Genomic DNA, 25,225 nt, shown 5'->3' with positions numbered 1-25,225 from the left:
GGAGGTGATAAGATAGGGTAAAGATTCTGGGGTGGTAGGAGAACCAAGGAATTCTATATGGATCAGGGTGCTGTACAGATGAAAAGCACCAAAGTCAAGACTCAGATTTCTTTTACTTATTAAAGGCAGTATTCATCAATTTTTGGCAATTCTGTGGACCTATTAAATAAGTATGTCCTGAATAAAATCCAGAAGGACCTTACTATAATGAAACCCTATGTTCCAAGCAATTCAATCATGACTTTCCTAGTGCTTATAAGATGCACCTTAACTAGGAATAAAGGTGGATGGGTGTGGTGGTCTCAACAGTTAGGAAGCCCAGACACACCTCCTAATATTGTCTCCAGCTCAATAAACAATAAAACAACAATAAAAAGGTTTTGCTTGAGTATGAAAACATTAGAGACTTCCTGGTGTCTTATTTTCAACCTCTCACAGAATGCTATTATGTCCTTTTAAATCTTTGTTCACTCTTCCCCCTGTATGGTGTGTATTCTCATATAACAGAACTCTGGCAATCTCCTCATCCATGAAAGGTTCATTTTAGAAATCACGTACAAAAACAAATTTTCTTACCTATGCACCCTCACTAGGTAAGGCGCCTCACCCTAAGGATTTACCATCACCCTGATATGTCATACTATATGACTATTAGCTTCTTCAAAGACATGCAATGGGTATCTTATTCATCTGAGCCCCAGAGTATGGGCACATAGAGAGTGCTCACTAAGCCATGAGTTGGCTGAAATGACCCAGGCAAAGTAACATATCCTCTAGTGCCCAGTCTCCTGAGGTAGGCTAGCCACATACCTTCCTCTGGAGCATGGTATGCAGCCAGAGCATTCAGCATATCATAGATCACTTCCTTGATAGTATCAGGGATGACAGGCAGAGGTGAGGGCTTCAAAGGGGTGGTCTTCACCAGCTGTACAGCATTAGGGCCTTTAATTCTAAGATTCTCAAATTCATCATCTGAAGCTAAGCCAAAATGAGAGAGAAAAACCAGTCAATCATGAACCAGTACCTAAACTACGTTATTAATAAAGACTCAGAAGGGTGCATGTGTAATATACAAGCTTGAGATAGGAGACCATTTTCAATTAATGTTCAAGTACTCTACTATAAAACCTGGTTTCTACTTTCCTTAAATTCCACAGGATTTAATACAGCACTACCAAATAGTAAAGGCTTGTGTTAGAGAAAACTGGTTTTGAAATCCAGTTGTTACTTCAACAAACCTCAATTTTCTCACTCTTCAAATTTATTTTGAGGATTAAATGAGGATATAATTGAGAAATGCCCAGCACAGGGGCAGGCACATAGCTAGAACTTCCAAAATAATTTCATCCCCTTCCCAACTTTTTATTAAAAAACAAAACAAATCCAACAAACCTACAGAAAAGTTCAAATAGTATAATATGATAAACATCTATATACTTTTCATCCAGAATTACCAAGTGACTACTCCTAAATACATCTACATGTAGCTCCTAAGATCAAGGACATATGTATTTTTTCTTTTTTATTACCAAAAAAGTCAGCAGAGAGGAGATCAAGGGTATTTTTCTACAAAACTGCAATACCATTATAATACTCCCCAAATTTAACAGATACAATTATATTACCCAATACATAGCACTCAGTTTTCTCCAAATCTCCTTTATCTGCATCCACAGCCCAACCAAGGCTGGCGGTGATTATCTCTCTAGACTACTTTTCTCTAGAAGAAATGATCTTGTATTTTTTTCTTTCATAACATTAATATTTTTGAAGAGTCTAGGCCAGTTGTCTTATATAGAACATCCCACAATTTGTATTTTTCTAATTGTTTCCTCATAATTAAATACAGGTCAAACATTTCTTGACAGGAATACACAGATGATGTCTATTTCCCACTGTGTTACACGAGACGTACATCCATTTAATCCTCAATTATCACTTGATTTGTAAACCATTAACTATATGTAAAGCCTACTGCCCCACTAAAATGAGCTCTTTGAAGGGAAGGACTAGAATGAATGAGTCCTCAGTGTCTCTGGCAGGGATTACAACAGGGCAAGGCCCAGAGAAGCTACTGAAGTACCTACTGAATTGACCCAAATGATCAACTAGCTAGCAAATGTCCTAATAGTTGCCTAAGGAGGCTCTTCAAGTCACAGACCTCCTCACAGATAAATTTCTGGATTTATACCAGGTCACAAACTTAATCTCAAAGGCCAGGAGCAAGTGAAACTTACCAGTTCCTGAGCCTCGAGGGGCAGGAAGGGCGATGCGGATACAGCAGTTGGCCACTTCTGTGAATATGTCTGGATTGCGGCATGCGGCTGGCCCAAGGACACGAAGGATGTAGTTGATCTCCCGAGAGCCGAGGCTGCCAGACACAACACCAGAGGTAGTGCTACCAGCTCCACTTGTAGCTGCTGAGCGAACAACCTAGTAAAGAGAGAAAGAAACACCGCCGATTAAACACTACTTTCTAAAAATACAACTGCAGTCAAGGAAGAATTACCAAGACTAAAAGCTTTTGATTTTTGGGAGAATGATATTTCATTTTTAAGTACTGTCCCATCCTTTCTTGATTCAAAAAATCTGGCTTATAAAAAAGTTGCAGCATGTCTCAAAACTGTCAAGTATTAGACCAGACTGCATGTGATCTTTACAGAAAATGGGAGATGTGTCAAGACTATAGATCCCACATAACTTCCACATTAAAGTGTCAGCTCCCGAGCCTCTCCGAACTGTTACAATTTTAAATCAGAATGGTTCAAAAATATGTAACACCGTAATCCACTTAGTGTACAGGAACACAATTAAATATTTTCTTTATGTCTCAAAGTCAACCATCAGTCTGAGATAATGATAGCCACTGGAGATACTGAACTATTTATATATTGTTTGCCTTGATAACATACGGCTTACATATAGCTATGCTTTTGCTCTTCTCATAAAATTGCTTGTTAATAATGGAAAATCCATGAAAGCATGAAGAAAATAACTCAATTGTATTATTTTCCATTATCTATAATTTCGCAAACTACATGCGCACAATGAAAAACATCTTTTGGTATCTTAATGCCTTTTTCTTTTTTTAACCAAATCAATCATGCCCTTTAGTGTATTATAACCTCTGTATCTTGCCTGTCTGGCTGTAATTATAAAATAATTTCCATTTAATAGACACAGAAAAGTTTAATTTCAATATAAAGGATGAGCCATAATTTATCCAATCCTCTACTGCTGGACATTAGACCTCTAGTTTCTTGATATTACAAACAATTCCACAGTGAACATTCTTACACATGCATCTTGGCATACTTGATGTTAGTTATCAGATAAATTCTTAGCCATAGAATTTCTAGGTCAAAGGATAAACCGAGAGTATCAATCTGCCCTCCAATGTAGCTACACCAATTTCCACTCCTACCAAAAGTTAAGAGTATGCCTGCTTTTCCACACCCGTACTAGTAATGAATAGTATCAAGAGTTTACATTTTGCCATCTTGATACATTAAGACTGTCACTGATGTTCCTTTGTTCCCCACACCCCAACTATAATTTACCTAAAGTTTAAAACTTTAAAAGTTTTCCCTCATCCAATGAGGACTTAACACTTTCTCTTAGCACTTTGAACTTGTAACTTTTAAACATTTATTTATAGAAAGTATTTCAAGTTTCTAAAATCAGAATTGAGTTGTATACAGTTGTTCCTTCCCTGCTGGGTTATATCTCCTGGACTGTGGATCACTGTACAAGCTACCTTAAACAGCTCTCTCTCTTGATTTGGCACATGTGAGGTGAAATCAAGCAGGCTGTGTAAAGAACTGTCTGAAGAATCTAAAATGTATACTCAGATATACAAAAACTGATACCACTTTTCTGGCAAGCAAGTTAAAAAAATACTTGTAATACTTTTTGATCCAATTACTAAAAATCCCTAAGTAACCATCTTAAACATGAACAAAGTTAGGCACAAAAACGCATATTGCAACACTACTTATAAATGCGGGAAACAATGTCCTAAGAGAGGAAAATGGAAGCAAAGTCTAGTAACAGTCATTATTGATGACAAAGAATCAGTAGAAGAAAGGATTTTGTAGAAGTACTGAGAAGGAAAAGCCTCACTAGTAGGACATTTGCCCCTCACCCCTCCACTGTTGTCTTTTTTTTTTTTTTTGAGACGGAGTCTCACTCTGTCACCCAGGCTGGGGAGCAGTGGTGCCATCTCGACTCACTGCAACCTCCGCCTCCCAAGTAGCTGGGATCACAGGCCGTGCCACCACACCCAGGTGGTCTTGAACTTCTGACCTCAGGTGATCTACTTGCCTCGGCCTCCCAAAGTGCTGGGATTAGAGGTGTGAGCTACCACGCCCAGCCTGTTGTCTAAACTTTACAAATGTTTTTATTTTTTATAATTATGTTCCTATTTCTTCCACTGCTTTGTAAGTTTCCCAAAATATAATAACCTGTTTTCTGATCTGCACAATGGGTATTTGTTAAGTGTCTATCACAGTACCTGGCAGATTACAAACATTCAAAAAGCTTTAACTATACTTTTATATTCCAAAATACACTGTTTTGAGAATATGATCTTGGCTGAACACCTGAGAGGTACTCCTACAAAGGAATGATTTTGAAGGTATGAACTTAGGGGAAGGTATCCCAGTTCTGTACTAACAGTTTTTGGCTTGGTTAATGAAACCTAGATTAAAAAAAAAAAAAGAAACCCAGATTGCTGGAGAGGACTTTCTAGCAATAGGATCATCCCTCCCAAGCACAGAGCTGGAAAATTCTGTTGGGCGGAGTATAGAGTATACATATCCAGCTATAGATATGTAAGAAGAACCAGAAGTCTATTTGTTCTCAGACCAAGGAGAACAAAGGTATGATGTAAAGCTAAACGAGAATCTGATACAAAACACACTCACCTTTTCCATGGTATGACGAAGGGTACAGGGGTCCTCAATGATGTGTCTTAAGAGAAGGGTGACCAGGGGAGTAAACCCATTGAAGCCTGAGCTCTGGGTCAAATTCAAGATCATGCGGGTACTCTTCAGTTCTGCAAACATCATGGCATATTTGTGGTCCCGGGTGAGCCTCAGGCAGAGACGAAGGGTGGCATGCAAAGTATCTGGGTCCACAGGGACTCCCAGCATGCTCACACAGGCCCGGATTAAAACAGTCACCATATCTTCTGTCAAGCCCTGGATCAGGATCTCCCCGATTTTTGTTTCCTCCAGGCTTGTCTCCTTTTCAGTGTTTGTACCCTCTAGGGCCAAAGGGGTATTATCTATGAAATGGGAAAATAACAGTTTGAGACAGTTTAACTTGACGTTTATTTCCTTCCACGCCTCCCTCCTAAGTAACTGGCCAAGCACGTGGGTCCTATTAAGAGAAGCATGCCAAATACCAATTTTAAGACCAGATGAAAAAGCATAAGGGAGGCCTATATATCTTTAATCTGTTAATCAAGCAGATGAAAATAACTCGCAATGAAACTGGCCAGACCTTAAGCCACAAAGGCACATTAGCTTTAGGTAAAACACTCTTGGTACATACCATTGCCTTTATTTTCTTTACGTTTGATATCCATTTCTTTGCTTTCTTCCAGCGTCTTCTCTAGTTCCTGTCCATTGCTGTTTTTTGAATTTTTATTCAGCCGAGGTACCCTGAGGAGAGTCAGCATCACAGGGCGTCGGTTCCCTGTTTCCTCATTAACCTAGGAATTCAAACAGACATTAAAAAAACCTCTACCAAAAAGGAATTATAAAGGTGGGGAAGGGGAGGGACATCTCCCAGATAAAATGCTACAACAGAAGGAACTCTGGCAATTTATTTCACCTTTATCATTTACAGAGAAAAAACCTGAAAGTCCCCAGAAGGCAAGTGGCATACACAAGGCCTTATAATGAATTGTAAACCTTCCAACAGAGCAAATACCATCCTTAACCACTCCCTAGCCCTTGACTAAACACTTAAAATCATTTCTAAGAGGGATAGTATCAAATTGCCACAGACCCAAGGTCTAATCAATGACCTTAGGAAGACTCGATTTTCTGAAATCTATACTTAATTAGGTAATGGTAACTCTCCTCCTCATAACACGTTAGGAATGCTGGTTCATAAAGAAGAAAACCAAAACACCCCTCTTTTTGATAAAGTTTACAGTAGGGGTGTCCAATCTTTTGGCTTCCCTGGACCACACTGGAAGAAGAATTGTCTTGGGCCACACATAAAAACTACACTAACGATATTTGATAAGCTAAAAAGAACAACAAAAAAAAACCTCAATGTGTGGTGTTGGGCTGCATTCAAAGCCATCCGGAGCCACATGTGGCCTGTGGTCCACGGGTTAGACAAGCTTGGTGAGTGAGCATGTACCTGCACCATTGTAGTGAACTGGACAGTGTATCTTCTTCGGCCTGCAGTGAATCGCACACTTGTCTCTCCAGATTTCCAGGCAGAATCAATAGTGCTATTGTTGCTTGCACTGTAACTACACCAACGCCCAGAGCGATCATCAAACCAGCGCCAGTTGTTGCTGTTGGATTGCAGGTACTGAATATAAAAGTACAAAGTTTCTTTGTATTTCTTTCAAGGTTGATTATTAGAAAAAATAGTAACTTCATCAGTGTTCACTGCTAAAACTCAACCAGGAAAAAGAAATACACTGGACAATTAATAAATTTTAAAAACCAAGAGAAAAACTTTCATATGCATTTACTCTCACATTCCTTAGTCTGTCCGCTACACGTTTAAAATCGTGTCTTCTAAAGTTCAGATGATGAAAACTTAATCCCTAATTTAACAGTGTTGGGAGGTGGGGCCTAATAAAAGATAATTACATCATGGGGACTCTGTCCCTCACGAATGAATTAATGTCATTATCCAGGGACTGGGTTAGTTATTGTGACTGGGTTGGTTATAAAAGCCAGTTTGGGCCGGGCGCGGTGGCTCACGCCTGTAATCCCAGCACTTTGGGAGGCCGAGGCAGGTGGATCGCCTGAGGTCGGGAGTTCAAGACCAGCCTGACCAACATGGAGAAACCCCGTCTCTACTAAAAATACAAAAGTAGCTGGGGTGGTGGCGCACGCCTGTAATCCCAGCTACTCGGGAGGCTGAGGCAGGAGAATCACTTGAACCCGGGAGGCAGAGGTTGTGGTGAGCTGAGATCGCGCCATTGCACTCCAGCCTGGGCAAAAAGAGTGAAACTCTGTCTCAAAAAAAATAAAATAAAATAAAATAAAAGAAAGTTTGGACACCTCTTCCTCTTCCATCTTCCGCAACAGAAGGATGCAGCACTAAGGCTGTCACCAGATGTGGTCCCTTAGATCAGCCTCTAGAACTATGAGCCCAATAAACTTGTACAGTTTATACTAAATACCTTTTTTTTTTTTTTGGAGACAGGGTCTGGCTCTGTCACCTAGACTGGAGTGCAGTGAAGCAATCTTGGCTTGGTTCACTACAACCTCTGCCTCCTGGGCTCTAGCCCCACCTCAGCCTCCTGAGTAGCTGGGACCATAGGTGCGCGCCACTACGCCTGGCTAATTTTTGTATTTTTTGGAGAGATGGGGTTTCACCATGTGTTGCCCAAGCTGGTCTTCAACTCCTGAACTCAGGTAATCCACCTGTCTCAGCCTCCCAAAGTGCTGGGATTACAGGCGTGAGCCTACAGTGCCCAGCCTATAGTTTATAAATTAGTTCGTGGTATTGTTATAGCAACAGCAAAACAGACTAAGGTACTTTTCCTAGACAAAAAAACTATCTACAGTCCCTTATCTTGCCATCTTCTACTTTCCTTTTGTTTCCACTGATTTTCCCTAAAAGGGGAATGTTCACCTGAGATGTACTGAAACAAAAATCCTGTTCCCAAGGACGTAGTGAGATGATGTGGCACAATAATCTTGATCTAAGGAGTGTTTGCTTTTTGGAAGGATTGCTGTATACTCAGTCCTTTACATAACAGAAAAGCCACTCCTCCTCTGGAGATAGCACGCTTCTTCAAAATTTACTTCCACAGTAAATTATTCAGAAGAGAAACCTAGCTAGGAAAATCCCTAAAGAGATTTATACATTGGTCAGAGACTTCTACATTCTTCACTACTCTCTCATATTCTCTTCTGGTCTACTCTTGCCTCAGGAAGCTAAACCGTCCTGCAATCACACATACTACATTACACACCTTAGTCATCTGGGCTCTCCTTTTTGAGGAGATGGCTGTCTTTTCATAGAAATCAATCAGGAGCAACACTGGTGTGATCCACCTAAAAAAGAAAAATGATCTGTTTTGGGCAAGCAAGAAACCTGCACGAATTGGGAAAATATATCTTAATTTCATTAGGTGCTTCCTTTACAATTTTAAAACTACAGAAGTACCACAAATTTGCCCCATACATGCCCCAGAAGAGTGCCTGATTCAGGCCCAAGTCCCAGGGAAATAGAAATGAAACTAGGATAGATATAGGGTCACTCACTTTGGGGTCTGGACTTCCTTCTGCTCCTTGGCTGCCTGGAGGCAGGGCTGAACCACTTCCAAGAGTTTGATTAGGACATTAAGGATGCCACTCGATTCAACCACCCAAGCACAAGGTAGCTTCAACTCCTGATAGATCAAAGGGAAAACCAAAACAACCAGATACCAATTTCTACTCAGTATCAAAGATTAGCATGGGATAGTGGAACATAAGGGTAAATAATAATAGAATTGGTTGAATTCAAATTTTACCCCTTAGCATCTACCAGTTGTGTAATCTAAGATGTGTTAAATTTTCTAGGCTTTGGTTTCCTCATGGGTCAGAGGAAATAATTTTTACCTTCAGAATAATTGTGATGATTGAGGTTTTATATATATATTAATATAAAGTACCCAGTGCCTGGCATATTAGTATATGCTTAATATGGAAACGGTTTGTCACCTAGGCTGTGCAGTCTAACGGTTTTGAAGTTGTAAAGCTTTAGATTTACAGAGAAATTTTATAATCTTTCAAGGAAAATGGAATAATTAAACGCAGTTAATGGTTCGTCTTACTGCGGCTACACTAAAGTGTTACTTTTAACAGGAACTCACTGGAAGTAAATGTCCAAGGATAGGTAATTATTTAAATGAATTAGAGAACATTCAAAAGATGGAGTAATGTGTATAGCAAATAGGAAAATAGTCATAATAAAACAAAAAGAATATAAAACTTTCTATACAGTCTTATCCCAATTATTTAAATGAACAGGAAAAAATACTAAAAGAAAATACAAGACTGTTACTTGTGATTTGTTTTAGATGGGGGTCCATAAATGATTCTCTCTTTAGTACTCTGAAACCTTTCCCACAAGTATCTCTTTACAAAGTGCTACAGTAAGAGTTATCACTTCCATGATAAAGGAAACCCCCAAGACAGCTGTTACACAGTTTGACTCTTATATTGGACTTATCTCCTGAGTATGTAAAGGGTTCACTTCATTAAGTTCAGGTTTTAAAAATAGTGAGCCACAGTTGAAGTCATTTGACCAAAGTCAGTTGCCTTCTAGTTCCTATGTTGGTTGGATCAGGTCTTGTCCAAACCACTCTCTTGCCTCAAATAATCTGCTGACTAAATGGGCAAGGAAAAGAGAGAGGAATCTGATTCCATCTAATGCCTATTACCTCAATATTGACCACATTCAATTTGCATACCCTACTCTACTATGTGGCTGCCAGTTAAGTTTCCTCAGAGCAAAAATATTCTATGACCAAGCTCTTTTAGTAATTTAAATACTTTTCTTTTAAAGTACCACCTCATAATTCTGACTCAATTCAATTAATGCTTGTTCTCAGAAGCCCTTCTCACATAAATCCAAAGTGATGCATACGACTTTCCTAAATCCAGATAAAACTGTTGACATCACTCTAAAACAGAATGCTGTATTTTTATACGTAATCATGTGCATTTTAGCCTATCAGAAACTGGGCTCATGAAATGCAGGACTCATGCCTTATTCTTCTCTTTATCATCTTCAATTCCTCATATATGGTAAGTGTTTGGTAATTCTTTCATAAATGAATTACAGGGCCCCAAAGATCTAAAACTTACCTCAAAAAGTAGCGTTAAAAGCAAGATTCTAGTAGCCAAATTGGAGGCCTGGGGCAGTGTGGCCATCTGACTTATCCACTCTGACACGGTTTTTGTGTCACTTGTTGTCAGGGGAAGAGCAGCTTTGATCAATACATCAGCAGCTTCCCACACCTAGAAGAACAAAGAAAGGTTTAAGTCACGGAACCTCAGAGCAAGATGAGGTTTCTGAAAATATTCTCAATCTTTTAAAATACTCCCTCCGCCTCCAACACATCCACTGAAGAAAGGTAGGTAAATCTAACATATTTACCATAGGGATTTAGAATCTATATCAAAAGATGTATGCTACCACAGGATCACCACTAAACAATTACTTTATTAGGCTAAACTATAAGAAGCCTAAAATCTAAGTTAAAGGAAATGATATTTTAAAACTTCCTGGTGCATACAGTCAACCCCAAAAAGGTTCTATCAACTTACACTTCCATCAGTAATCTTTCATTATCTCTCAGAATTACTGTTAAAAAATAGACACTAAAACTTTCTGTGAAAGAAAGTTTTATCCAGTTTTCCTTTACTTACGTTCTCATGCATTAAAGTTCTATTTTACAAAGCTCAGAAAAAAGTTTTCCTTTATTTCTTTCCCTGTTTCTAGAATGAACCATTATATAAAACAAGGTTCCAACAACTTAAATACAACAGAAATGTTAACTGGCTATCTGGGTGTGGGGATTTAAGGTAATTTCTTTCTTATCCCACTTCTATAATTAGCATATAGTAATTTCATAATGAGAGAAAAGAAAAAGAGGACAAATAACAGGTCACAAGTATTCATCAGGATGGGGACTCAGTTGTTCAAGTCACTGTTACATAGGAAAAAACATTTATTCAGTATTAGTCCAGGGGACGAACTTGACTCAAGGGTGAGGCACATTTTGGACATCTTAAGAGAAAAGTAGAAAAGGAGAGCTTTGTTTTTCCCTTCTAAAGACATTTTTGTGTGTGTGATGTAGTTAATACACTGTTTCAGGATTACCAGATCGAAATAATCCAAATAGAGAATATACCCCTATCAGGTAGAATGAAAATATGCTGATTTTTCAGAAATCAGGTTTTGACACAGGCAGACAAACCACTTCACATACTCCCCTCTTCTGACCCCTTGAGAGCTCACCTGATTGACTACTTGCTTCAGAATCATGTCACGATAATCTGCTCCATTACGTTTTATTGCTGTCATGATCAGGTCACACACACGGTATACTGTGTCTGGCAGCTCATCAAGAAGGTGGAAGCAGCCTGGCAACATAGTATCTGTGAAAGTGTGGAGCTCATCTTGTTCCAACGGGTCAGCATCCTGGAACTTCTCTAGACATTTAGCCTCTTCCTCTTCCTGCTTTTCCCGAGCTTTCCGTTCCTCTTCCTCCTTCCGGCAAGCAACTTCCTGGAAGCAGGGAAGGAAGTGTGAATAGTACACGGGAGAGAAGGAGGAAAGATAAGAGAGACTCTGAGAATGTATTTGCTCTACCATATGAATACCCTCAACCTTCTCCTCAAGCAGCTGATACTTTCATCCAGGGTGTGGCAGCCACAAAGTTTAAGGCAAGACAGGGAAGGTAGAAGGGAGGGACGCTTCAAACAACTTCCACTGTCAAGTCATTTCTAGCATTCTATACTACCTCCTGCAAAATCATTTCTAGACACTGTTCTATAATCTCTGCCAGCAGGGAAAATTAAAGTAACTGTCACCTAGGAATATACAGCCAAGATCGGCCTAATGGCACTACTGAGTACACTTTGGGTCTCTTATTTGACAATAAAGATTAATGCTTCATCTGTCTCCCTTAAAGTTTCAGGTCAATACAAGGTAGCTCAATGACAGATGGCAAAGCTGGGATTAGCACTCTTCTCAGGTCTTCCCTTAGATTTGAATTCTATCATTACTTTGCAATTACAGCAGAATGTTCACAGAATACTAAGATTCATATGTCATGCCCTTTAGGATGCAGTGTCCTATAGTTACCTCAGGTGACTCTGCCCTTTGATCCATTGGAATATCCTGTCCCAGAGACATAGCAATTGCTCTCATCATCTGGTCCTCTTCAGACATGCTGAGATCCTACAGAGTATTAAGAGAATAGCCAGTGAGGAGACACATTCAAAACAAAGAAACCCAACGAAACCACCGCAACTCATAGGGAATCAGACATCTTGTGCTCAAGCTAAAGAGAGAGGAAGGGGCTCAAAATGCTGCTCTTGTATAAGTCAAAACCAATCAGGCTTATGTGGTTACTACAAACAAGAACAGATGAGGAAAATCACATGTAAAATTAAGTACAGAAAGGGGGCTTCAATGTGACCATCTATTCTACATCTTAGAAAAGTGTGCCTCTTCTATTGTTTTGTGACTGGGGATTCTTCTGAAAACAAAGTATAGTAATTTGTACTGCTAGGGGATAGAAAACTTCTGTTATTATGAAGAGAAAATACTGGCATGGACATGTCTGAAAATGAGAAGCAGTTTATAGAAAGGAAGACCAATGACAGAATAAGGGGAAAAAGGACTTCAGCAGTCAAACCAATATCCTGGAAAATCACTGCTCCTGAGCCAACTTACCCGAACAACTCCTCCCATGATTGGAGGGGGGTGGGTTAGAAGGTACTCTGTGGCCTGCTCCATGGTGCTGGTGTTCAACAGTGCCTCCATGGCATGTTCCCTTGTGAAGCCCATGTCCATGAGCTACATAAAGAATGCAAGGGCTCAGAATCACATAATAAGAGAAATCCAAATACATTTTTAAAAGGAAGGAACCTTTTCAAGATGGAAATAACTTTTTTCTAACTTCACCTGAGCTGAGAGCATTTATGAGCTAGGGCAATTAGCTAAAATGAACAATCCTTTCTGTTTGGTACTTCTATAATATTCTAAGCTACACATTGGGTAAGGAGCCAAGAAGATTCTCAATTTCATCCTCTAAAAAAGTTAGGAGGGGGGGATGCATGGTTATTATGATTAACAGAATTATTATAATTAAAAGAATGAGACTCATACAAAGAAGTATAAATTGGTCCCAATTTTCTGGAAAACAAACTGGTAACAGACCAAGTGCCTGAAAAACTAACCTAGTTATTCTACTACCAGGCAATAATCATGAGATGTATGTAAGGATTGGTACATAAGGAAACTACACAACACAGTGTTAAAACATCAAACTGGGCCGGGCACGGTGGCTCAAGCCTGTAATCCCAGCACTTTGGGAGGCCGAGACGGGCGGATCACGAGGTCAGGAGATCGAGACCATCCTGGCTAACACGGTGAAACCCCGCCTCTACTAAAAATACAAAAAAAACTAGCCGGGCGAGGTGGCGGGCACCTGTAGTCCCAGCTATTCGGGAGGCTGAGGCAGGAGAATGGCGTGAACCCGGGAGGCGGAGCTTGCAGTGAGCTGAGATCCGGCCACTGCACTTCAGTCCGGGCGACAGAGCGAGACTCCGCCTCAAAAAAAAAAAAAAAAAAAAAAATCAAACTGTAAGAAAATTAGCATCCAACAATAAAATAATGACCAATTAGTAAAAAAAAGTTCTTGATAACAGCAATACAAGTATACATATTGCTTGATGTTAATGATGTAAAAATTAGGCACAAAACTGACTGAAAAAGGAGACAATGACTATCTTGCGTGATAAAATTATGAATGTCTTTTAAAAGTCTTGTATTTTCCAAATTTGGTAATGAGAGTACTAAAAAACGGGACAAGTGTATATAGTAGACAGATTTGAACAGGACTCTAGACACAAAGCTAACACACATCCATACAAACTCCAGGAAGAAAACGTTAAAATGCTCTTTGAGATGGAAGTGGCAGGACTTTACGTGCCTTTCCCCTCCCCTCTTTCTAGCCTCCCAACTTTTAAAATGCCCCTTATACATTTTATTTGCAAGTGAAAACAAAAGTTTTGTAGGTGACCAAGGTTTCAGAAAGCTCTTGTTGGAGAATAAATCTGGTTCACAATATTCATTCTCTTTACAGGTTAACCAGAAAGTTAACTGAGGACAGTTTGCCTCCCCTGAGGCAGTAGGAGGCTACTGAGAATACTCATCAACATGCTTGAGAGGAGTATTACCTGTGCAGAGCATCAGGACTATATTCCAAGTTTTCCCCAGGAGAAAAAAAGTAAATACTAAGAGAAGGAGCAAATTTAAACTGTCTCCTGGTTAATGTGATCAGGGACTTAGTGGTGTGTGAGCTTAGAAAATCCATAAGCATCACACTCCACTGGGTGCAAAGTCTGGACCCTGGAGTATGAGGCCAGCACCCTACCTGTTGCAGTTGTTGCTGGTTGACTTGAGGTTCTCGGCGGGAGCCACCTTCCTCTTGCCCTGTATCCTCTTCTCCTCGAGACCCCTCCTTCTCCTTGCTTAGTCTCTCTCGAATCACAGGTTCTCCTCGGAGGATGTGGCACAGAATGGCCAGCATGGATTCAGCCATTCGTCCACCATATACCTTCAGAGGTTTCCGGTTCCATAGGTTTTTGATGCAAGTAAAGGCTGCCTATAAGTAATTTGAAAAGTGTGTGATAATCATTTTGCCTCAATTCAAAGCTCAGAAAGATTAAGTTAAAGACCTATGGAACAGTCCTTCCACAACTAGTACCAACAACAAAATCCTTGGCCAACATAAGAGGTTCTAAGGAGGCACAGAGAAGAGGCATTTTACTCAACCTGAAGTAGTGATATAGTTTGCAATATTTGCTCTGCCTAAATCCCATGTTGAATTGTAATCCCCAATGCTGGAGGTGTTTGGGTCATGGGGGTGGATCCCTCATTGTTTAGTGTTGTCTTCATGATAGTGAGTTAAAGTGTGTAGCACCCTCTCCACCTCCTGGCTCCACCACGTGACGCGCAAGCTCCCACTGAACTTTCCGCCATGACTGTGAACTTCTTGAGAACTCCCTAGAAGCCCAGCAGATGCTAGCACCATGCTTCTAAAGCTTGCAGAAACTGTAGGCCACTTAAATATCTTTTCTTCATAAATTACCCAGTCTCAGGTATTTCTTTATAGCAATGCAAGAACGGCCTAACGCAAGTACCAATCTGAAATTTACAGTTCAAATGTTTATCACGGAGAATTCTCAAATGGTCTATACTCTGTTATATAAGGCAGCCCTATCTGGGAGCTGGATCCAATGGTTCTTAAATAAGCATGTTATTTCATTAAGCAGGACAAAACAGAATGGGAACTACTTAGCATGAGAAATTTCTTTTGATTTTAGAATACCGAAAACTCACTTTCTGAGTTACCACAAGGAAGCGGAGTGCACTGAATTGGGGAAAGTTCTGGACACCTCCAGGCAATTTGGCAGGCAGTGAATGTGGAGATTCGAGCACCGTGGTGGGATTCACCATCTTCTCCACCAGCATAAGCCAGGCATCTAGGAATTCTCCTGTGCCATCAGGCAAGTCCGAGTGTTCCAATCCCTCAGAAACAGGAACTTTACCTCCCATGGACAGAGCCCAGTTGAAAGTTCTAAATTCAAATAAGGAAAAGTAGACAGATAGAATATTAGTATTTTACCCTGGCAAGGGGGGTTTACATCTAAAAGGTCCCCAATCTCTATATTGCACTACATGTCCCATCTTCTTAGAGCTATTACATCTAATCTGTCCAACAGTTTTCAGCTACACTACTTTTTTTTCTTTTGTTCCACCTCCCCTCCTTTACTTTTCAGTGTCTTAAAAACCTAAACCAGCCAGGCGCGGTGGCTCATGCCTATAATCTCAGCACTCTGGGAGGCTGAGGCAGGTGGATCATGAGGTCAGGAGATTAAGACCATCCTGGCTAACACGGTGAAACCCCATCTCTACTAAATACAGAAAAAATAGCTGGGCGTGGTGCAGGGCGCCTGTAGTCCTTGCTACGAAGGAAGCTGAGAAAGGAGAATGCCATGAACCCGGGAGGCGGAGCTTGCAGTGAACTGAGTTTGCACCACTGCACTCCAGCCTGGGCGACAGAGCAAGACTCTGTCCCCCAAAAAAACCCTAAACCTATGAAATTCAGCTTGGAATCATCTGACCAAGAAAACCAGAAAAATTATATTCAGAGAAACAACAGAAAAAGACAAACCTATTTTAAAAACCCATACTGGGAACCCGAAGCCACACAAGAAAAAGCAGAGACCCTTACAAACACAACTCCAGGGCAGGCTAAATCCTAACCTCCAAGGTAAATGGAGACAAACATGGCTACTTCCCAGAACACTGAAGGATACAACCAATGGCTATTTCTATATATCCCACTGTTACAAGATATGGTACTTAAAAACAGTGGGTTGGGAAGGCACACAGCAAAGACCAAACTCCAAGAAGTGCTCCTCTGTGAAGCAACCTGATCCTTACTCAAAAAGAGCATTGTGGCCTCCGGAGCAGAGAAATTTTTGCAGCATGAGGTGGTAGGGATACTTCCTCTCATCAAACAGCATTGGGGATGTGAAACCAACTGAACAGATGAAGAATGTCAGCCTGAAGGTGGAAAAAAAAGGCAAAACTTTAACCTTCTGTAAAGCAGACACAGAAGCAATAGGAAATTCATGTGAAAGGCAAGAGTAAAATTTACACACTGAAGTGACACCTCCCACCTACTAAAGAATACAGGATGAGTATCCCTATCAGAAAATTCAAAATGTTCCAAAATCTAAAACTTCTTGATTGCTGACGTGACGCTCAATGGACATGTTCACGGGAGCATTTCAGATTAGGGATGCTCAACTGATAAGCATTCCGCAAATATTCCAAAACCCAAACAATTCCAAAATTCAAAACACTTTCTGGCCCCAAGCATTTTGGATAAGGGATACTACCTATGTAAGACTACTGAAATACAGTTTGATGGTAAATACCTAAAATACTACCCATGTTCTATACTGGTGCAACCAACAAAAGTAACTTACACTGCGTTTTCTACGGTAAACAAGGGACCTCCAAGTTCTCAAATTCAGTGGCTCACTCTCCATTTTAAGTAGTATAGGAACAAATTACATGTTTTTTTTTATTGTAACTTTCTAGTCCCTCAATCTCAAGCTGAACTTCACCTGAATCGGGGAGTAGGTGTATATGGTGGGGGCTGCCAAGATAACCCCTTAGTCAAGAGCTTAGTGAGAGCTGAGGCTGTTGATCGAGCGGCAGGTGTCGGTGCTGTAGTGGTGCTGGCAGCATGATGGCTCCTTCTCTGGCGGACAGGAGATCCCACACAAAGTTTAACAAGAAGTCCGAATAGCTCAGCAAGTGCTCGGCCTAATCTGGAGGAAGCTGGAACCAGAAGTCAGAATAAGACTGTACAGTATTCTCAGAATGGTTTAATTACAACAGACATATTACCATTAACATATTTTTATGACTCACCACTTCCTCCTACAACCCCTAGTTAATGCTTGGATTTGTTCTACATTCAATGATCCAAAAAGGAAATCCCACAAGGAACAAATGCCACTTTTGACGGTAGGAGACAGATATGTGCCACTCAATAGATATCAAATGTAAAAGACAAATAAGCACTCATACTGTTACAGGAACATAAATTGAAACCACCTTTGTAGAAGCAACACAGCAACATGCACTATTTAAGTTAAATGATATCTAGTGGATGATGAAGTCACTGAAAATGCCTACAAAGAACTTTAAAAATGCCAAAAACGATTAACCACTTAGATAAGAAAAGATTACTGACAATATACATAGTCTGATCACAACAAAAAATATGTAGTCCCAGAGGGGGGAAAAAAAAAAAACTAGGAAAAGCATGAAAATTGTTACAAGTAGCTTCTTAAAGTATTAGGCAGATTATGGACATCTCAATTTTTCAATTTCATAGGATGCTTTTCAATATATAATTGAACAAAGAAAAGGCAGCACACAAATACAAGCATATGTAAAAGAAAACACATAAAAAACTGAGTGCTTTTCAGCTTCTCTTTAAATATTTTATGTTTTTATATTTCTACAATGAAATATACTTTTAAAATCATAAATGAAAATGTTGCCATAGCATTTTAAAAATAAACGTTATTTCACCATGATCCAGAGACAAGAAAGGCTAGGTCTGAATCAAAGTACAGCTGACACTTGATCAACACAGGTTTTGAACTGCAGATGTCTACTTATGTGTGAACTTTTTTTCAACAAATACATTGAAAATTTTGGAGATTTGTGACGATTTGAAAAAACTCCCAGATGAAACATGTAGCCTCAAAACATTGAAAAATTAATAAAGTTATGTATGTCACAAATGTATAAAATATATGTAGATACTAGTCTATTTTATCATTTACTACCACAAAATATACACAAATTATAAAAATTTAATATTTATCACACACACATACACTTATGATATACGGTGCCATTTGCAGTAAATAAGCAGAATTGAACAACTGGATAAAATTTAGTACATATTATACTCTGTAATAATTTTGTAGCCACGACACCGAAACCATGATACTATGGTGAGCTCAAGTGTTACCACAATATGCTTAAAACACTGTGTGAGGCTAAGCACTTCTACATGAACAGTTCATCTCTCCAATAAATTGTGTAGTGATCTCTCACAGTTCTCACATTATTTTTCATGTTTACCGCAATACCATAAACCTGGAATAAACCTGGGTCACTCTATGACCCATATGAAGTGTCACTAGTGATGTAGGAAGTGCTCCCAAGAAGCAGGGAAAAATCATGACACTTCAAGAAAAAGATGAATTGCTTGATGTGGATTACAGACTGCCCATCACTTCAGGAAAAATGAATTCAGTGTAAAGACCATTGTTAAACAAAGAAAAGGAAATTAGTGAAGCTGCTGCTGCAGCTACATCAGCAGGCTTGAAAAGCTTGCACTTTTGTGAAATCTTGTTATTTCATATTGAAAATGCACGTTTATGTGGGTACAGGATTGCCATAATAAAGACAAACCTATAGATTCTACTGCAATTCAAGAAAATAATGAACTCACTATATGAAAACTTAAAGCAAAAGGAACGTGAAGGATCTAAAGCTGGAGAATGTAAAGCCAGCAAAGGATAATTTGATAATTTTTAGAAAGAGGTTTGGCTTAAAGAATGTCAAGATAACAGAAGCAGCAGCTTCTGACAACCAACAGGCAACAGATTAGTTCCCAGACACCACTAAGAACATCACTGAGAAAGGGTATCTGCCTGAAAGGGCTTTTCATACAGACAAAAGTGCCCTATTTTGAAGAAAAAGAAAAGGCCACAAAGGACATTTATTAGTAAGAAACAGAAGTGAGCAGAGGGATTTAAGGCAGGAAGGGACAGACTCACTCCTCTATTTTGTGCAAATGCTATTGGGTTTATAATCAGGACTGCCCTTACCTATATAGCTCCTAACTTCCGAGCCTTGAAGGAGAAAGATAAACTACCAGCTGCTGGTCTTTTGGTTGTACAAGAAGGCCTGGGCAACAAGATCCCTTTTCTGGATTGGTTCCATTGATGTTTTGTCTCTGAAGTCAGAAGTATCTTGCTAGTAAAGGAATGCCTTTTAAAGTTCTTTTGACATTAGACAATGCCTCTGGTGACCCAGAGCCCTACGAATTCAACACAAAAGGCATTGAAGTGGTGGTCTACTTGTCCCCTAAAACCACATCTCTAATTCAGCCTCTAGATCAGAGAGTCATAAGGGGCTTTAAGGCTATTACACACAGTACTCTAAGGAAAGGATTATTAATGCTGTGGAAGAGAAGCCTGACAGAGGGAACATCACGAAAGTCTGGAAGGATTACACCATTGAAGATGCCATCATTGTTACAGAAAAAGCCATCAAGCCTGAAATAAATTCCTGTTGGAGAAAACTGTCCTGATGTTGTGCAGAACTTAACAGGATTTATGACAGCGCCAATCAAGGAAATCACGAGTTTGTGGATATGGCATAAAAGGTGATGGGTGAAGAATTTCAGGATATGGATCTTAGTGAAATTCAAGAGCTAACAGACACCACACCAGAGCAAGTAACAGAAGACATCTTGATAGAGATGAGTGCTTCTGAATAGATACCAAATGATGAGGAAGAAGACATAGAGAAGCAGTGCCAGGAATCAAAGTGACATAAGACAATCTGGCAGAGGGTTCTGATTACTAAAGAATACTTTTGACTTCTTTTATGATGTGGACCTTACTATGATATGGGCACTGAAACTAAAACAAATGGTGGAAGAAATATTGGTATTGTACACACACATTTTTAGAGAAATGAAAAAGCAACCAAGTCAGAAAGAAAGTACTGTGTATTTCCACAAAGTTACACCAAGCATGCCTGCCTTTCCTTCCACCTCCTTTACCTGTTCTGCCTCTACTACCTCAGAGACAGCAAGACCAACATCCCCCACTTCCTTCTTCCTCCTCAGCCTACTCAATGTGAAGACCACCCAGATGAAGACCTTTATGATGATCCACTTAATGAATAGTAAATATACTTTTCTCTTAAGATTTTCTTAACATTTTCCTTTATCTAGCTTACTTTAAGAATACAGGATATAGGCTGGGCGCGGTGGCTCACCCTTGTAATCCCAGCACTTTGGGAGGCCGAGGCGGGCGGATCACAAGGTCAGGAGATCGAGACCACAGTGAAACCCCGTCTCTACTAAAAATACAAAAAAAAAAATTAGGCGGGCGCGGTGGTGGGCGCCTGTAGTCCCAGCTACTAGGGAGACTGAGGCAGGAGAATGGCGTGAACCCAGGAGGCGGAGCTTGCAGTGAGCTGAGATCGCGCCACTGCACTCCAGCCTGGTGGACAGAGTGAGACTCCGTCTCGACGCACATGAAAAAATGAAAAGAATAAAAACAGGATATAATATATATAACATACAAAATGTGTGTCTATCGACTGTTTGTTATTGGTAAGGTCAATAGATAGCTATTAGTAGTTAAGTTTTTTGGGGAGTCAAATGTTATAATGGATTTCTGACTGCGTGGAGGAGTTTCCTCAACCCTATGTTGTTCAAGGGTTAAATCTATGTCTTCTCAGGATGTACATGCACATATAAACTCATTGTGTAAAAACAGGCTCTACTTGAGCCTACGTTACATATACTGCTCAAATTTAGAAATAAGCTCAAATGTACGCAGTATAGGAACAAGGAAACACTCCTTTCTTCTTCCTATTACATCCAAATTAAGCTTTCTTTATCCTAATTAGGGAATAGGCTATGGATATGGGTATACCCAGACTTGAAAACCTAATGAATCCAATCATTGGGTTTACACTTTCTCACCACTGCTTTCAGGTGAACAGATAGCAAAGTGGCTTAAAGGTAGTCCAAAGACAAGAGGATGGCAAAAGGCCAGTAACCAAAGAGAAACAGTACATGGACTGGGTTCACACAGAAACCCCTGAACGCTCCAAGGTCAAAGAAGTATGACAAAGCAAGGGGAGAGAAATATGTACATGTTCTTGCACGGTCAATTTTCCTTTGAAGATAACATTGGTAGATTTTCAAATTAAAATAAATGGAGAATTAAACTAATTAAGAGTAAAATGTAAAACGCAATGGGAATTTGAGATAACAAACGGAAACACCAAAGGCCATTTTCTGTTTGCTTTTACGAAGGGCCCCAGATTCCTGTAAGTTAGGTCTCCATTTTCCACTAAATTAAGGTGCCAGAAAGTGATGACAATTTAAGAACACACAAATAGGTTCCCAAACACTGGTATTACATTAAAGGGGGAAAAAAAGGGCAAAGACAGACCAGTGCAAATCATTAATGCAGTTTTATATGCTGCCAATATAAGTCTCAATAAAGCTGCCAAAGTGACTAATATAAAACATCTATCAGATTATGTCTCTTGCCAGGTATGTTCAAGGAACACAAAAGGAGAAGACTAGGTGGAATAGCCAGAGAGTTAACAGGGAATCAAGACAGCTTAATAACACAAACACCAAAGGAAGAATATTTCTAGATGGAGATGGTGGGTCAACTACCATGCGGCAGACAAGTGAGAAGGAACTTAGGACAAGGACGTTATAGATGCCTTGCTGAGACATTTCAGTGAAATGGTAGGAGCAGAAGCAATATGCAATAGTCGAAGAGTAAGTAGGAGGAAGAAATTAAACAAGGGTGGGTAGCAGATATGGCTCTCAAGAAGGCATTCGGTCATCTCTGTATCTGTAGCAGCTACCACAAAGCCTGTCACATAGCAGCCACTCAACAAAGGACACTTGAAAATGAGTCTCAAAAGTTTTAAACTTCCTTAAATGAAACAACATAGCCTTTCCAACTCAATCTGTTTCAGGACTAAGGGACTGAAAGCCAGAAAAGGTAGGAGAAAGGAGAATGACTCACCTGATAGCAAAGGCTTGATTTGCTTAATTCTGGCAGCCATTGCTGGTGTGATTTTAGATTTGCCCTTAGAGTCTGAAGCAGTAGGTTCATCTGTCTCCATGGGAGCCAACGTGTCACCATCTAGCCCAATGCCTTCTAATAAGCCCTGGGTAGAAGCATCCATACTTCCAGCTGTTCCATCCTGTTCCCCATCTACAGATGTATAAGAGGGGAGCAACAGGACAATGTAGAGCCAACATTTACCTAGTTCCTTGAGAAGTACCAACAAAGATTACCTATGGTTTTTGTTACTCTTTCAATTCCCATGGCTTCCTAAATTTGAAAAACAAAAACACAACTCAAGTATTGTACTGATATGCTCCTCTGTTTGGAGTTCTAAGTACCTAATGCTGACATCTTCAAATGACAGCATATGAATAGTATTAACCCAGGGCTACCTTGGAAGACTGTTGTAGGCACAGCTCAATCCAGGGGGTACCATTCACATGGACTACAGTGTGCACAGTGCCCAATGCTGTCAATGTGGATGCCCTACTAGAATGTTACAGCTTGTTAAGTTCAAACTGGACATCACAGATTACCACTGGAGAATTTTATTCCCTAGCATTTAAGAATTATGTATATGAACGTGAGACGTGTCTTTTTCTTTGGTATATGTGTGCTCTTAGATCTAAGAATGAGCTTTATGCAAACTTATAAAACAACTCACCAAGTTTTAATCTTAGCATTCCAGAAAAACTTTGGAGAAGTTGAGTCATTTTTGTTAAATGTGTTAAATAAATTGCTAGAAAAAATATATCTGTTAGAGAGGCAATTCTTTGACAGTGAATCTAATTTCATTCTCAGTTCTTAGTAAATTTATTCTTTCCCTGAGTTAAATTTGGTATATTTTCATTAAATTTGAGATTCTCATTTTGTCAGGTTTCTTTATACTTTATTAATGTTATCCCATCCCTCACAATAACCAGCTGTCATATGTTTGTTGGTTCTAAGCCTATGTCAGCTTTATTAGTTCCTTAGAAATTTCCCTAATAATTTCTATACAAGTTTTAAGCATATCTGAGACTTTTGTTTTTTTAGACAGGGTCTCGCTCTGTCATCTAGGCTTGAGTTGAGTCATGGCTCACCGTAGCTTCAACTTCCTGGGCTCAAGCAATCCTCCCACCTTAGCCTCCCTAGAAGCTGGGACTACAGGCATGTACCACCATGGCCAGCTAATTTTTGTAATTATTTTTGCAGAGATGGGGTTTCGTCATGTTGCCCAGGCTGATCTCAAACTCCTGGGCTCAAGTGATTCACCTGCCTCAGCCTCCCGAAGTGCTGGGATTAGAGGTGTGAGCCACTGTGCCTGGTCTGATGCATTTTTATACACAGAATTACCTTCACTGCTTTCTTAATAGTTTATCCTTTTTAAATTTCCTCGTTGATACTGAACACAGGAGAAAAAACATTCTGGAAAAGTTGCTTGTATTCATTTTATGTTTGTAGCATTAGAGTCAGAAAATTGTGTATGATTTCTACTTACTGAAATTTGGAATTTTTATTTTTTATTTTTTTCTGAGATGGTGTTTCGCTCTCGTTGGCCAGGCTGGAGTGCAATGGCGCGATTTTGGCTCACCGCAACCTCCGCCTCCCAGGTTCAAGCGATCATCCTGCCTCAGCCTCCCAAGTAGCTGGAATTACTGGTATGTGCCACCACACCCGGCTAATTTTTTGTATTTTCAGTAGAGACGGAGTTTCTACATGTTGGTCAGGCTGGTCTGAACTCCCGACCTCAGGTGATCTGCCCACCTCGGCCTCCCACAGTGCTGGGATTACAGGCGTGAGCCACTGAGCCTCGTCAAAATTTGGAATTTTTATTGTGATATAACATAAAAGCAATCTTCTTTATAAAGCAGCACTGTCGATAGAAATATAACGTGAAACACATATATAATTTAAATTTTCTAGTAGCCACATTAAAAATTATTTGTTAATACCCTCTGATACAGTAATTTGTAGGAATCAATCTTACGTTTGCAGAAAAGTAAACACAAAAATGTTCATTTTTTAAAAAACAGCATATTAGAAACTTAACAGGGAATAGTTAATTCATGTACCTTTACGAATTATGGTACTTAACAGTAAGTGAAGAAAGAGATCTACGAAATGTTTTTATCTAAGACACTGACAAATACACTCAGAGAAAAAAGGTGGGCAGACACTTTCAAAATATTTTTTTTTGGGTGGCAGAAATATGGGTAATTCTTTCAACTACATTTTCTAACTTTTACCATTATGTATACATCTTTATGCAGGAAATGACTAAAAATTAGTGAGAGGATGAAAACTAGACTATGGATGATAGAACTAAAAATTTTCATAATAAACCTATAAAGACATAAGAACAAAACTCAGAATTAATGACTAACATTTTAGTTTCTTAGAGTTACCTGATCTTTTTCCGCCCTGGGTCGTACCTGCCTTCTCATCCTTTGGAACCAGTTTCTGCATATCTGCCTGGCCAAATTCACATCCAGATGGTAGGCTGCAACAAGAGAAATACTGAGCAAAAAAATTATATATATCTATACTGATAGTTCACCTCTTATATTATAAATGGTCTCTAATTTGCTTGGCTGACACTATCCCTCCTATAGCAGGTAGGTTAAACTGAATGTAATAAAGCATCTATAATTCCTGAGGTAGCACCCCACAAGCTTTCCAACTTTTTTTTTTTTTTTTTTTTTTTGAGACCCAGTCTCACTCTTTCGCCTGGGCTGGAGTGCAGTGGCAGGATCTTGGGTTTACTGCAACCTCCACCTCCCGGGTTCAAGCGATTCTCCTGCCTCAGTCTC

General features: G+C 39.7%; 1 protein-coding gene across 12 annotated transcripts in view; it reads right to left on the bottom strand.

Annotated features, from left to right (window-relative positions):
• Nucleotides 1-25,225, bottom strand: part of HUWE1 (HECT, UBA and WWE domain containing E3 ubiquitin protein ligase 1) — a 152,398-nt gene that overhangs the window by 43,457 nt on the left and 83,716 nt on the right. For 11 of the 12 annotated variants that reach the window (XM_023202498.3, XM_023202503.3, XM_023202502.1 and 8 more), the window contains 17 exons: nucleotides 24,821-24,915; nucleotides 22,389-22,580; nucleotides 17,133-17,349; nucleotides 16,441-16,563; nucleotides 15,334-15,571; nucleotides 14,366-14,596; nucleotides 12,661-12,783; nucleotides 12,067-12,162; nucleotides 11,218-11,487; nucleotides 10,062-10,214; nucleotides 8,472-8,599; nucleotides 8,180-8,261; nucleotides 6,379-6,555; nucleotides 5,557-5,716; nucleotides 4,926-5,287; nucleotides 2,238-2,433; nucleotides 811-978 (listed from right to left, as the gene is read on the bottom strand). In XM_023202498.3, the coding sequence (XP_023058266.1) occupies nucleotides 811-978; nucleotides 2,238-2,433; nucleotides 4,926-5,287; nucleotides 5,557-5,716; nucleotides 6,379-6,555; nucleotides 8,180-8,261; nucleotides 8,472-8,599; nucleotides 10,062-10,214; nucleotides 11,218-11,487; nucleotides 12,067-12,162; nucleotides 12,661-12,783; nucleotides 14,366-14,596; nucleotides 15,334-15,571; nucleotides 16,441-16,563; nucleotides 17,133-17,349; nucleotides 22,389-22,580; nucleotides 24,821-24,915 (3,011 nt within the window). The remainder of the gene's footprint in view (nucleotides 1-810; nucleotides 979-2,237; nucleotides 2,434-4,925; nucleotides 5,288-5,556; nucleotides 5,717-6,378; nucleotides 6,556-8,179; nucleotides 8,262-8,471; nucleotides 8,600-10,061; nucleotides 10,215-11,217; nucleotides 11,488-12,066; nucleotides 12,163-12,660; nucleotides 12,784-14,365; nucleotides 14,597-15,333; nucleotides 15,572-16,440; nucleotides 16,564-17,132; nucleotides 17,350-22,388; nucleotides 22,581-24,820; nucleotides 24,916-25,225) is intronic. The other variant, XM_023202506.1, reaches the window with a different exon arrangement.

This window comes from Piliocolobus tephrosceles, chromosome 12, assembly GCF_002776525.5.
Source record: "Piliocolobus tephrosceles isolate RC106 chromosome 12, ASM277652v3, whole genome shotgun sequence".
Classification (NCBI taxonomy): Eukaryota; Metazoa; Chordata; class Mammalia; order Primates; family Cercopithecidae; genus Piliocolobus; species Piliocolobus tephrosceles.
This window is presented reverse-complemented; position numbering and strand designations above follow the sequence as displayed.